The 15250-nt window shown below is 41.9% G+C and overlaps 1 protein-coding gene across 3 annotated transcripts in view; it reads right to left on the reverse strand.

Moving 5' to 3' along the window:
- The window catches only part of LOC147203363 (zinc finger protein 516-like), a 52521-nt gene that overhangs the window by 16748 nt on the left and 20523 nt on the right, over positions 1-15250 (reverse strand). For all 3 annotated transcript variants that reach the window (XM_086113601.1, XM_086113602.1, XM_086113603.1), the window contains exon 2: positions 2281-4560. In XM_086113601.1, coding sequence (XP_085969727.1) covers positions 2281-4027 — 1747 coding nt within the window. In that variant the 5' untranslated portion in view covers positions 4028-4560. The remainder of the gene's footprint in view (positions 1-2280; positions 4561-15250) is intronic.

Below are 15250 nucleotides of genomic sequence, written 5' to 3' on the forward strand. Positions count from 1 at the left end.
ATTTTTGATCAGCACTCTGAGCAGGGAGGATTAGGAACAGGCACCGCTAATGCCAACACCTCTTTACAGTTTTGTGCCTTTACAGCAAACGCATCCAGCTATTATCACTCGTGATGGTTTGAAAAGTTTAGTGAGATGGACGCTCATATGCATAATAGAGTAAATGCTGTCACATTTCAACTTCAGGGTTGCAGGTGCCTGCCCGAGTAAAGACAGATTAACCACTCTTTGTTTTACAGTACAGTTTATATGCTTTGTTGGTTAATGACGTGATAAAAACGATGTGACAAAAATGACCTTTCCCTCACTGCCATATCAATAAAAGGCAAAGAGTTTCAATAAAGGTGCTTTATTTCATTGCTCTATGTATTGTTTAACTGTAAAGATTCCAGAACAGTGATTTTTTGTTTGTTTGTTTTTTGTGCATTATGTAGAACAAACACATCCAACAGAGGGCCTTGGTAGTTTTGATATTCTGCCACATGATGGCATTTGTTCCTACTCCAGAGTAACTGAAGAGCTTAGAGGAGGAGTACATCAAAGCCCATTTCATGACAGACGTTTTTACACATTGGTGACGAGACTGTCGTGAAATGGGCAACAGAAAATGAAGTCAGCATCTCAAGAAAAGAAAGGTGGCTATTAGCACGGTCATAAATGTAGGGAAAATGTATTATAACCCAGACACTGTGTAGATGATTATAGCTTCCAATTTATGGGCATAATTTGCCAAAGTCCCCTTTCTGCTATGAGTTTGGTATGGAAGAATTCACTCAACTCAAGCCTCAGGTACAAGGCAAAGAGAGATTGTGGCCATGCCCTCTTGTCAATCATCACAGTTTTACTGGATGAATGGACAACAACTGCAGCTGGTTTCTTCCATTCAATTTCTTGTTAAGTGTACTCCTCCTTGTGCCAATATAATGTGTGTTTGTTCGTGAGCAATCTTCACTACACTGTCAGTAAAATAGAACCCCTTGGTAGATTATGGTTGGGGTTTTTTTTCACTTAAGGCAGTGTTTCTCAAATAGTGGGGCGCGAGGCTCCGTCAAGGGGGGCGCGTTTGACCTCGGGGAACATGCTTTTTTAATTTTTTTGTCCTCAAATAACGTGCAGTTGCACCACCACTACGTTAGGGGGCAGTGGCGCTCTCATTGGCAGAGTTTGCGCAGGGACCATTCTCAGGGAGGAAATATGACGAGGCGTATGGAGCACTTGGCTTAAATGTGACAGCGGTGGCAGATGATGAAAGGTCGATGTGTTTACTGTGTCTAAAAATTTTGGTAGCGGACAGCATGAAGCCAAATAAATTAAGGCGTCACTTAAAGACATTACACCCCAATAATGCTGATAAACTGCTTGAGTTTTTTTCAGCGAAAACGTGCCGAATATTGCCAACAATCATGCCGCTTTGTGACTGCTACTTTAGTAAACTAAAATACAGGTCCCGGCTACACATTGAGCAGGAGCCGAGAGTTGCTGTGTCCTGCTTCAAACCTCGCTTCGAAAAGCTGTGCATTGCAAAACGTGCTCATTGTAGCCATTAATCCAGGCATCATCTTTGATTTAAAAATTTTAAAAAAAGCACAAATTATTTTATGTTTTTGTTTTTTTTTGATATTGTGCTCCTGAGATAATGTTGGTGATTAGTTGGAATGCATTATTAGTTATTGATTTTATGTAATTTTATTTTTCAGTATCGTATGGTTTGACATGGTCAGTCAATAAATATGTATTGTTAAATTAAGGATTTAATGTTATTTTTTAATTTCAGACACATTCAATCTTTTCTGTTCCAGTTACTAAAGCTATTCTTTCTTGTAAATTGGTCCATAAAGTTGGTCCATATTTCTTTCTTTTTTTATTCTCTTATACGCTAATAAGGATACAGTGTTAAGCAAAGGTGTACTTATAACAATTTTATAGACAAATGATACTATTTGTAATCGTGGTTGGGGGGGGGGGCGTGAGATGTTTTCCTCTTCCTTGGGGGGGCATGACAGAAAATAATTGAGAACCACTGTATTAAGGTAACCCATCCAACCATCTATCAGGGCCTATAAGTGGGTATCTTCAGGATTTGCAAAGCCAGAAAGATAGACACTTAAAAGTATCATGTCAAGAGTTCAGTTAAAACGCACACACATACACGTAACAAGCTGAGGCTAATAAGCTACGATAAGCAGAAAGATATTTTTTTTCTTCCATTTTATGAAAGTAGCAATTGCATTTTTTTTATTCTTTTATTTATTTATTTATTTTTGATGAGTCGGGACTAACCTGTAAACTTTCCTGAGTTAGCCGTGCCCATCTCAGATGCCTGGTCTCTGAATGTGGAGGCTGGTGGTGAATCTCCATACCCTGGGGTAAAGGGTCGGTTTGGGGAGCCTGATTCTGGATCACTGGTGGAGCTCCACTGGTCTTTACTTCCATTTTTTTCCTTGTCGCCCATTGGTGTCCTGCCCGCATCCTTTCTGTGGACTCGCTGGTGAACAATCACCTGGTGACGACTGCGGAACACCTTCCCACATTCAAAGCACTTAATGGATTTAGCGGGACCTTGAGACTGGGATGGCCGCCTCCGTTCCTGTCGAGATGATGGTCGGTACTCTGAATCACTGAGGTTCTCTGGCGTCTGGTCTCCAGATGAAGCTTGGTTTCCCAAACCAGAGGTGCTGCGGCGACCTGTGCTGCGTTTTTCTTGAATTTGAAGGGCGTAACTGTTGTTCTCTTTCTCATCAACTACAGCGGCAGTAGCATTGTCTTCCTCTCCAATACCTCCTCCATCACTGGAAACCTTGTTGTTCTCTATTGGTTCTACAACTTTTCCTTTGGTAGCTAAATGCCATGCTTGGTAGCTGCAAACTGGATCAAGCTCTGGGATTCTCTGACCCAGTAGCTTAGCACTTCCTTTTTCCTCATCGGCTTTTGCTGCAACAGGCTGAAGGCCTAAATAGTCAAGTAAGTGTCTTTTTGCGGCTGGTAAATCAGCATCATCATCACTGTGTTGTGACTGGTTCTGAGGTTTCTTTCCATAACTGAGACTGTGGACTTTATCATGAGCCCTCAGGCTCTCTTTGCTATGAAACAGGTTCCCACATTTAGAGCACATTTGGTAGACGGACGCAACAGAGCCAACAATTTCAGGGCCCTGTGCTACATCATTAATAGTGGCAGGATGCTCAACAGAATCAGATTTTGCACGAGACCGTGATCTGGTGTTGTGTGTTTTCATGTGTGATTTCAGAAACCAAGCTTCGCGGAAACGTCTTCCACATATTTGACAGCAGTGGTCCAAGATCCCAGCATGTTTCTTCATGTGTGACTTCAAGAACCAGGCTTGGGTGAACACCTGACCGCAGGTTTCACAGGAAAAGGTCTCATCACACTGTGATTCAGCCGCTTCGGCCACAGCTTCTTCCTTAAGACACATCTGCTCGCCTGTGTCGACAGTGATGTGGACCTTCTCAATGTGACTGAGGAGCTGGTCCTCCCGCTGGGCCTCATAGCCACAAAGTCGGCAGCAGTAAGGCAGCTGATCACTTACAGGTTTCTCTCGTTTCAGCCCCCTCACAGCCACTTTCCTGCGACTTTCTTCGGCACCGTCGCGATTGATCATCTGATTACAAGCTGAACTGCTCTTGGTTGGACTTGTGCCTCCGTCCAGCCCCTCTGAAACACTCATCTCCTCTTCCTCTGCGCCCCCCACTTCGTCCTCATTGGAGTGGTGGCTAGAAAGCGTGCCCAGTTTGTGGCTGCGTATATGAACTTTGAGGTTGCCCTTCTGAGAGGCCCTGTGGTCACAGTAGGGGCATTTATAAGGCCGAGCACCAGTATGGCGTCTCATATGCTGTGACAAAGAGCTCAAGAAAGGGAAGCTGCGGCCGCAAACACTGCAGTCATAAGACCCTGGTATTTTGTCATCCTCACCCTCAATATCATGTTTGGAATTGACCTTGGTGGCAGTCAACTTTTCCCTCTGATTCCTCACCTGAGTGTCCATCACCCCCACACTGGGATTCATCATGAGATTTGATGTACCCTGTTTGTTTGGCCTCTTTGAGGCAAAAAAAAAAAAAAAAAAAAAAGATAAATTTGACGCTATCTGCTGTTGCACATCTAGAGATGTCAGGTGGGCCTTTGTTACTTAATTAAAATGTTATCTGCCTGCAGTCATCCACAGACAAAGCTGCTATCACAGCAATTCATTTAACACTGTCCGGTTCCAGGAAACAATGACATCTTGCCACCTTCATCGATGACTGTCAGTAATTTTGGTCAGTCTAAGTTAATCTGCGAAAGCAGTACCACAACATAAGGAAAACATGTGTGTGCCTTAAAATGTCAACATGATCAAAAAGATATCTTCTAATGTTGTATCTGCTGTTCAAATGTATCTGAATGACTTTTCAGGGTTCTTAATTCTTCATCTCTCCATGTACCGTTTCAAGAAGTCTTGATATGATTATTATACCACACTTCCTTTCTTCAGTCATTTCACTGGCATCTGTCCTCCATCTTCATAATTTGCACAGATCAGCAAACATCTACATCATCGACCTGAGAATGAAAAAGAAAGTGGTGCATGGGGAGGAGATTGGAAAGAGACAGAGAAAATGTTAATAAAACAAAATTGTTTCCAGACATATTCACAAAATATTAGTGTACATCTGATCATCTTCTATAACACTTGTCATTGCAGAGACACAGTTAACTGTTCATTGTTATCCTATCTAAGCTGATTTAGGGCTAGAGATGGACACACACACTAGAGCAGTGGTGTTAGGGATGGCTAACATACGGCTCACGGGCCGGAACCGGTCCCCACGGAGGTTCGATCCGGCCCGCTGGATCATTTAAAAGTGAAAAAAAATGCATTAAAGACAGAATGAATATTTTAAATAACATGTAATTCGTGGATTATCCGCTCGGGGCCAGACTGTTTTGATCACAGTAGAAGACAACATTGTTTTGATCGGGGAAGAAAACAGCAGTCTCAGTCTGTCACAGAGATAGACCCAACGCAGCAAATGATAAGAAAGCGCCAATCAATGCTTCTTGAGACCAAAACAAAGGAAAGAGATGATATTTTGGTGATTCATAGCACAGTATGGTATAATGTGAATGGTTCGGCCCACTTGACATCTACCGAGTCGGTATGTGGCCCACAATGTGAAATGAGTTTGACACCCCTGCCCAAGGGTGTTTACTTGTCGTGAGTCAATTAAGTAAACTAACTAGCCAGTCTTAAACTCAATAAGAGCCAATGGCTGTGACAGTCACAATTAATAAGAAACTCAGAGGAAATTTGTTCCAAGATTGTTTCTAATAAGTCAGTGAGAATAAAATGAAAAATTCATCCAACACTTCATTAGTATTGTACAACATGAGCTCAAAATCAATCATTTTTCTACTGCTTATCCCTTTCAACATACCCAAGCTGACTTTGGGCAAGAGGCAGAAAGACACCTTAGAGTGGTTGCCAGTCATTTTCAGGGCACATCCTATACTGACAAAGAACCAATTCATACCCATACCTTACCACCTATTAGAACACCCCTGCCCAATATGTTGATCGCGATCGACCGGTTGCCCGCGGACTGGTCCCAGGTCGATCGTAAGAGGTGTAGGGGGAAATTGAAAAAAAAAAAGATGTGTGTGTCTGCATGCATGTTATTAATATTATTTATGTTATATTGCATACCAATAAAATGATACTGTATATTATTTCTCTCTCTCTCTCTCTCTCTCTCTCTCTCTCTCTCTCTCTCTCTCTCGCTCTCTCTCTCTCTCTCTCTATATATATATATATATATACAGTATATACATAGAGCGAGACATATATATATATATATATATATATATATATTTCTTCTTTCTACCCACATTCTTGCTGCTGGAGGCTGTAAATTTCCCCAGTGTGGGACAAATAAAGGATATCTTATATATATATATATATATATATATACTGTATATATACAGTATATCTTTTTTTTTCTTGTGCATACTGCACCCTAATCATCAGATTCACTTTCACAAAGTATTAAAAAAAAAAAAAAGTCACCTTTAACCTACGGTAGCTCATGACCCCAACCACTGGATGTTGTTAGCGCTCAGCAGTCTGTAATTCAGCTTGTGATCAGATCTGTTATATCTTTTATTATTATTATTAATATTATTCTCAACCAAAGTTGGTTTTATGTACAATTCACCAATGGCCCTGGCAAAGAATGTGAAGCGGCTGAAGAAGCATATTAAAATGGTACACGTACGTACAATCGTTTCTGCACTTAACACACTGCAAAAGTGTGTCCCATGCCTCCACGTCAAGTTTCTACTAAGGAAGGCAGTGACTTCCTTTTCACAAACTCACAAACTATATAAACGATTTTATTCTTCTGTTTCGTTCATGTCAGAGGCCATTATGGCTGTTGCTCATCATGGCATGCGTGTAATCTTTGGTTAAAAAAGGTTGGGCACCCCTGTATTAGAGATTTCAATTTACCTAACATGAATGTTTTTGGAATGTGAGAGGAAGCGGGAATATGCAAACTCCACAAACCCAGAAGCTCTTGACCGTGAGGATGACCTGCTGACCACATCCACACATGCTTAATGCTCAATTTCTGCTATAAGTCTCGTACCTGATGTCAGTAATTGTACAGCTTTGTGACCACTGAGTGCAGTAAAAGTGTGGCAGTGTAAATGTAATTGTATTTATGCACAACATCCATTTGCATGATTGTGCAATGATTTGTGCAGGGTTTGGGGGCTCAGAAGCACACCAGCTGAGTTGACACTTTACACAATCATGGTGGGGGAAGGGGGCGGGGGAAGGGGGGGGTGCCGTGTTCACATCAGCAAGATCAGCAGTGCCACCATATTCCCTCCCCATAATGGCCTCACAAACCCGCCTCAGCTCACATGACAAGGTTCTTAAATACACAAAAGGAAGTGGCTCTTCAGACAATTTGCCTTCAATTCTCAAACTGGAACTGAATGCTGTCGCAGTGAGTGTCAAAATGAAAAGGGAAAAAAGGAGGATTGTATTTTGATTCTGAGGACAAATTTGATACCAAATACTGTATATTTACTTTAGGCATGGACACTCAGTGGAATAGTTTCATTTTCATAATTATTGTTCTTATTTTTTTAAAGTAATGAGACGTCTACTTGACTTTATGTTCACAATATTTGCATAATGTCAACCTTAAAATAGCTCGATAAACTCTGTTGCTCTAATACCCCAATCTAAAAATATATATACTCCACTTTTGAACAATATTTCACCAACTGTATTGCACCACCTTTGTAACCATTCAGAAACTTTTATAATGATAAAAATAGAGATTCTACAACCTCAAATGGTGGACAATAAGAAACTAGACCGGGACAATTGTTAAAGCTCATTGTCGAGCTATTGCCAGGCTCTAATTAGAGGATAACTGAACTTTCCCACAAGAGGATTTGAGCGCACGAACAATTGTACATAGTTATAACTTGGCTTGCACTCAAAATTAATACCCTGCACCAAAGCCACATATTTATGTAGGCTCTTTATTCTATTGAAATCATGGAAGCCTCAATGGCTCACACGGCTTCCTGCTCAAGTCCTCAAGATTTCAGACAGCGTAAGTAACGAGCGGTTTCTTAGCATCCTTTATTAGAGATTGAAGATGATTTCGGGATGGCATTACAATGATGTCGGCAGCGATTTGAAGTGATGGCGATAAAAACTGGGATAAAGGCAAAACAAAAGTCAGGAGGACGAGTCAAGCCAGCAGCCATGCCACCACGTCCTGTGAGGCTTAACTTCAAAGTAAAAACGATTAAACTAGATTGCATTAAATGCACTGACGCCCATGTATTATTTGATAAGCTTTTATTTGGAAGTTAGCCTCCATGGCGTGTGAGGTTACTTTTTCGCTGTCATGTCTTTCTTTTTAACGGTGCACACCAAATAAACCTTTGCCCATGGCAGAAAAAAATCCTCATATATTTTTGGGGAGTTACCTACATTACTCAAGGACTCATTTCACCCCTAGTTGCCAAAATACTCTCATGCATGCAACAAATGTGATCCACAGAGGTTTCACTCCTCTTCCGCTAGACATGACTACTGCTATTCTTTGCTAGTGCGAATAAGCAATGTGGATTGTACAAGCTGCCTTCACGAGAACGTGCACGTTTATTTATTTAGTTTTTTATCGGTCACAGGGTCGAGCCCTGAAAGCTTATTTGTGAAGCATGGTAGAGGTCAGGTCATGGCTTTGGCTTGTTTGGCAGATTCTGGAATGGGCTCATAATTCTTTATTGATAATGTAACTCATGATGGGAGGAGCAGAATTCATTCTGAAGTCTGCAAAACCATTTTGTCTGGCAATTTACAGAATTTTTTTTTATCAAAAGTAATTGGAAGAATGCAACAAGACAGTCACCCACAATACACACTGCCAACACAACGAAGGACTTCATCAGGGGAAAAGGTTTAAGGTCGATGACTGGTCAAGTCGCTCACTGGACCTTAACCTAATAGAGCACAGGTATCAAACTCAAGGCCCGGGGCCAGATCTGGCCCAACACATCATTTTATGTGGCCCGCGAAAGCAAATCAAGCAGGCCGACTTGGTGCTTGCTAAAATCTGTACCAAAATTTCAAATTGTCAGATGTAATAAATAACTATGTTGTGATATTGCAAGCATGTTCTTGTCATGTTATTACAGTAACTTGAACAAACTACCATCCTTGACTTTTGATTTTTAAAAATGTTATCTCTTAATTGTGTACTGTATATGCAATAATACGTGGGGGTGATGAAACATTTATACAGTTTCACAGTCCTTATGGCCATCCTAGGGAAACTGTGACTACCATGTGGCCTGAGACAAAAATAAGTTTGACACTCCTGCAATAGAGCATGCAGTTCACTTCCTGAAGAGGAGAGTGATGGGGTAAAGCCCCAGAAACAAACAAGAACTGAAATAGGATCCAATCAAGGCCTGGAAAAGCATTTCGAATGAGGACTGCAACAGTTTGGTGAAGTCAGTGTGTTGCAGGCTTCACACAGTTATTGCAAGTGAGGGCTATCTGCCACTAAATATTAGATGAATTGGCCTTGCTGTTCAAACACGTTTGGAGGGGATTGTATATATAGTAAGTATGTGTGTGTTTGAAGGTAAAGATAAGTTTTCAGAATGCAACGCCTTACGCCTTCGTGTGAGGGGCAGCTCTCATCTGGGATGCACTGAGATTCCATAGCAAACAGAGACTTCTGATTTAATGTTGGAGACAAAAAGACAGTGGAGAATCAAGAGTGAACTTTCTTTTTGAATGCTGACAAACACAGGCGCACACGGGCAGCGCAACTGTGGCAGGAGCAAAACAGAGGGGCTTTTAAATTTGCCCACACGCCTTTTGGAAGCCTCTGTGCGCACTGTGGGGCTTTAACAGGGTTCCATACAGGCAGCATTGCAATCTTAACTATTTGTCCAGAGGGTTGTTCACAAACCCATACACACAGTACTTTGAGAACATACAGTGAGGGCTTTGCAAAGAAAAAAAAATCTTGCCAGCCTCCGCACAGTTGCTCATCAAGTAGAGACACTAGCTGCTCAGAGTGGGACAAAGAAAGTGGTACTGTACCTAAAATGTAGTGACACATGCATAGTGTGTATTCTCATTCCAATCAATAATTCATTATGCACAAAGTGCTCCTCATCCTCGGCCCCATCCCTGCTCTAAACTACCAGACAAGGGGATCTGCTGTAGCTCGGTTATTAAGAACAAGAGGGGCAAAGCTCAGCTGGATGGATGCACACAGCACATACACATATGCACACAGACGCACACTTACAGCTCATTCAAAACATTCACACAGAGGCTGACCAGGTCAGCTCTGGAATGAAGCTAAAAGAGTTTGTAGAGGGAAAAAAATGGACTCAGTTAAACAACACTTCGGAAAAGTTTTGTCTGAAAGCCAAATCTATCTTGACATTAGACTGAAGGAATATTCCACCTTGAAATTGTTTAAAAAATACTTTTAATATGATGTAACAATGAATACTGTATTTAGCCATATAAGAGACTTACATTATGTTGATTTAAGGTTGTGTTGATTTAAGGTTGGGAGCCGGTTTGGTTTCTGCTTTTACTTCAGTTAAATTAAGGGTACTGCGATTGGACAGCGTGATATTAACTCATTCACTCCTAAAGACGTTTTTAAATGTCTTTTCAGACTTGGTCCAGAATTGGCTGGTACTGAATGAGTTAAAGAAAATGGGCTATTTAAAAATACAAATACAAAGATAAGAGTATTAATGATCATTCACATTCAGACACATTCAGATGAATATTCACTTTACATTCATTTCATTCTAGTTTGAAATTTTGCAGTGGTGAAGCGCTACTGCATCATCCTGCAAGGGGTTTCGTCTAGTTTCGTTTCTTTAATTAGCAACATGAGAGGCGCAAGCAAACATCCATCCATCCATTTTCTAATCCTCTTATCGTCACAAGGGTCGCGGGGGATGCTGGAGCCTATCCCAGCTGTCTCCGGGCAATAAGCTGGGGACACCCTGAACTGGTTGCCAGCTAATCGCAGGGCACACATAGACAAACAACCATTCGCGCTGACAATCACACCGAGGGACAATTTGGAGTGCCCAATCAACCTGCCATGCAGGTTTTTTGGAATGTGGGAGGAAACTGGAGTACCCAGAGAAAACTCACGCAGGCATGGGGAGCACATGCAAACTCCATACAGGAAGGCCGGAACCGGAATCGAACCCTGCACCTCTGAACTGTGAGACCGACGTGCAAACCAGTTGTCCACCGTGCCACCAGAGGGGCAAACATCGCCCTTTAACCCTCTCAGGGACAGCGATTACTACAATGGACAGATTTAGAACTTTTGTATTTGATTTCACCTGATTACAAAGTTATATCTAATGGAATGTCGGTGTACTTCCACTTGTTGCTTAGCAAGCACAGCAGCTGTTCAAATCTGTCCTCAGTCCTCAGTTTCAAGTCTGAAAGCTTGCAATTTATATTTAAACAACAAAATGATGCATCAATTGAATGAGTATGCTTGTTATCTAAGTTGTGCCTCAAACTCTCGATTCCTTCTGATTCGCCACAATTTAGTCGGCTTCTGTCCCGGGACTGTCACAGCAGGTCATGCTCATAAGCAGGAAGAGCAGTGGGGGGTTTTGCAGCATTGTTGGGCTCCCCAATTCCCATACCATCCCGGTTCTAACAGCAACCCACCCCACCCCTGTGCATTAAATCCAACCAGGACAATGGATGGGGGAGCGGAAAGGGGAACAGGGGGCCGTCTTTCTGTCACTTCTCAACGCCCACCCCACCCTATTTGCGTGAGAAGGGCCATTAGATAAAGAGTCCACTGGGTCTGTGTGTATGTTTGTGCAGGAAGTGGCAGGTGTTTAGTTCAATACTGTCATTTTACATTTTGGTCCTCGCTCCATGCTTGTGGAATTACTGGACCGGCCACAAGGGAAAACGATGCTTTCTCAGTCTCAGGTCATTTTGTTGATGATGCAAGTGTAATCCATGAAGCTTTCTGTTGGCTAAATGCTCTTGACGGTCACCGTTGATCACGTGCAAGTTAAACTATGGCACTAAAATTAGTGAACCAGATTGTGCAACGTCTTAATTGTCTATTCTCATACAATGTGTGTCATCTCGTAATCATAATATAGTACAGCCCTTTCAATGGCCATCTTCCACCCCCACTTGGACTGTATACTCAATGTGTGTTCTTTGACAATATCTTAGTGTGTATATGCACGTCTCTGTGTTGGGTGTACAGTGTTCCCTCCCCCTCTGTCTCAAACTCACTTGTTTTTCTCACACTACTCGTTAACCCCTGGGTGCTCCAGTTTGCAGAGCCCCCCCCCCCACCACCACCACCTTCTCTCTCTCTCTCTATCATTCTCACACACACACACACACACACAAGAAAATGGCACATCTATGTCCTGCATCATCTTTAACAGTAGTCCCCAACCTTTGTGGCGTCAAGGACCAGTTGAGACAAGTACGTTCATGCTGTTTGCGAATCGGCAACCATTTTTTTCTCATTGCTTTTAAATTGCCATTTTTAAAGCACTGGTACTGACAACATATGTTGTATATATAATAATTGTGAAGTTATGATCCTACATACGGTGTACGCATCATTGCTTCTTGCAAATGTGACTGATCAAAAGATGATACGATTAATTGCTGCTTGCATTCAGTGGTTGCTGGTGAGTTACAGCAACTAAACTGCTAATAATTTTGTGGTTAGGTTGTGCAAACTGCTTGCATTTACATGCTTTCCACTTGATCACTTGGGTGCTTCTTGTTCAACCGATTCGACAGGTTTCTTGTACACGACGTTCCAATGCTCAGCAGCTTCCTCCTCCCCATCGCTCGGGAGAAACCGCCAGGGGAGGAACTTCTCTTGTCAAAATAGCTTCATCTTCATGGCTGCCCATCAGCTGCGCGTTTAGCTATACGTTTGGTCAATTTGTACCTATTACTTTCTGTTGACTGCTTCTTTTTCCATTTATTGGCGGATTCTGATTAACCAATGTCAGCAGGAGGGAGTAACTCAGATTGGCTAAAGTCGCGCACATTCCCGCCATGTCTGATGGAGTAAATATGCTCACAGTTCGCAGGTTTGTCTCTGTGCTGCCTGGTACCAAAAGGGCCATGGCCCGGTATCAGTACGCGGACCGGCGGTTGGAGACCACTGATCTACAACACTCTTTTCAGTAAAAATGTCTTGTTTAGTTAGAAGCAGGACATGTCCCCCGTCTGCCACAGAGAAAAGGAGCAAAATTGAGTCACATTTGGATGACTGACTCAAGACGTACAGTATATTCCAAACATTGTGTGGACAAAATAGTGGACATGTCCATTTCTGCACCTCAAGATACAGATCACCATACCATGCCTCATAGGCCTAATTACTGGTCTCCAAAGTAACTGTTTGTGCATGTTCTGTCACCTGGAAAATAACAATCTTGTCTGCAGGAAGGGCTTATAAAGGAATAGCAAATATTGTAGACTGGTATATGACCAGTTTCCAAATGCTAAATATAAATGAATAACTAATTTAGATTCTTGTCTAAAATTAATCAAACTTTCATCCCGAATGCTGCAACACTGTATGCCCCGTGACCTCATCACCCAATCAAAAGCCGACATCAATGTGTAAAGGATATCACCACGTGGGCTCAGTGAGACTTCAGAAAAACAATGTCTGTAAATACATCCATCAAATCCATCCATCTTCCGCTTATCCTCTCAAGGGTTGCGGGCATGCTGGAGCCTATTCCAGCTGTCTTTGGGCAGGAGGCGGGGTACACCCTGAACTGGTTGCCAGCCAATCACAGGGCACACGTAAACGAACAACCATTCATGCTCACACTCACACCTAGGGACAATTTAGTGTTCCATCAAACTGCCATGCATGTTTTTGGAATGTGGGAGGAAACCGGAGTACCCGCAGTGTTCATACACACTGCCTAGTAGAATGAAGGAGTGCTGGTGTCAATCCCAGCTATAGGCAGGGTACACCCTGACCGGTTGCCAGCCCATCGCAGGGCACACAAAAGACAAAAAAAGCATTTGTGATCAAATCCCTAAATTGTCCCAATGTGTGATACATTGGGACAATTTAGGGCAGTCAATCAACCTATGGTGCATGTTTTTGGAATGTGGGAGGAAACCGGAGTACCCGGAGAAAACCCAGGCAGGCACGGGGAGAAAATGCAAACTGCACACAGGAAGGCCAGGGTCGGAATTGAATCCCAGACCTCTGCACTGTGAGGCAGACGTGCAAACCAGTTGACCACCATGCTGATCATATTTTCTTTATGTTGGCATATAATTTTCTATGTGTCCCACTTTACAGTATATGAGCTGACCTCTTAATAAAGGTTCATGTTAAAATAAAAGTACTTGAATTCAGCCTTTTTTTGGGTCTTTATTTTTAAGAGCAAAAATGAAAGAAAAATTGGTGTATATAGATACCAACCAACACGAAATACTTCTATCATTATTAAAATTTTCAGGGTGTAGTTGAATGAAATCGCTGTTAGTGTCATCAGATAAATTGTATTATGAAAATGACAACTGCAAAAGAATACATTGTATACATGATGTTGTGAGTAATCTTACATTCTTGTGAAGAAATACTGGAAACCACAAAATGTTAGCTCTTTCCATGTAATCACAAATGGTAAATTTAGTTGCGTATCTCAGTAGAGGTCATATGTTGCATCAGTCATGTTTATGTTGCTTCCCTTGGTGAGACACTTCCAATGGGAGTTACCTACTGTACAAGAGCCAAGCAGCAAAATAGTCATTAACTCAGACAAACAGCCAATCATCCACCACAAAGATGACAGGCCCTTTTACACAAGAAATTAAGTGCTGCAGGATTAAACACACTGGGATTCTTTCCACATCACACCAGTGGACAGCTTCACACACACACAGACTTGTTGGGCCCCATTTCCATGCCCGGCGCAAGTCCAGCACGAAGTGCTGCCCAACTGTGGAGTTTTCTCTCATTTGGTACTTTTGTCGGTGGGCTCAGGTAGAAAGAAGCATCTGTGCCATTGTGGGGGTTAGTGCTGTGCGATATCGAAAAAAAAAAATCTTTGACGATACGGTGATCCCTCTCTAGTTCACGGTTCATTTATTGCGGATTCGGTGCATCGCGGATTTTTTCAAACATATTCATTTTTTTTTTTCCCATATACATACTGTACATGGGATACAGTACTGTATATGTTGCTCTATGTGACTCGCTGTTGTTTTGCAGCTTCTCCCGGACTGTTTGCGGACTTTATATATATATTTTTTCTTTTTTTTTTACCTGTATATGTTAATTGGTCGCTACTTCGCAGATTTTCGTTTATCGCGGGTGGTTTTGGTCCCCATTAACCGCGATAAACAAGGGATTACTGTATTGGCCTTTTTATATTACAATAACGATGCACCAGTTATTCTATAAAGAAAATATATACAACACACTACGGCTGCTTAGGTTTTCCCACTTTATTTTGAAACGACATTACACAGACCTGTATCAAATGACAAATTCATCCTGTCATGCTGCTTTATAAAATTATTAAATGCAAACAGACACAAAGTAGCCTGTATATTTTTGCACAAATGTCTATATCAATCTAAAGAGGCAAAAAACATAATGTTGCTCACAGAAATGGATTTTCA

Source organism: Hippocampus guttulatus, chromosome 6 (assembly GCF_054856545.1).
Source record: "Hippocampus guttulatus isolate MCC_2025c chromosome 6, RoL_Hgut_1.0, whole genome shotgun sequence".
NCBI lineage: Eukaryota > Metazoa > Chordata > Actinopteri > Syngnathiformes > Syngnathidae > Hippocampus > Hippocampus guttulatus.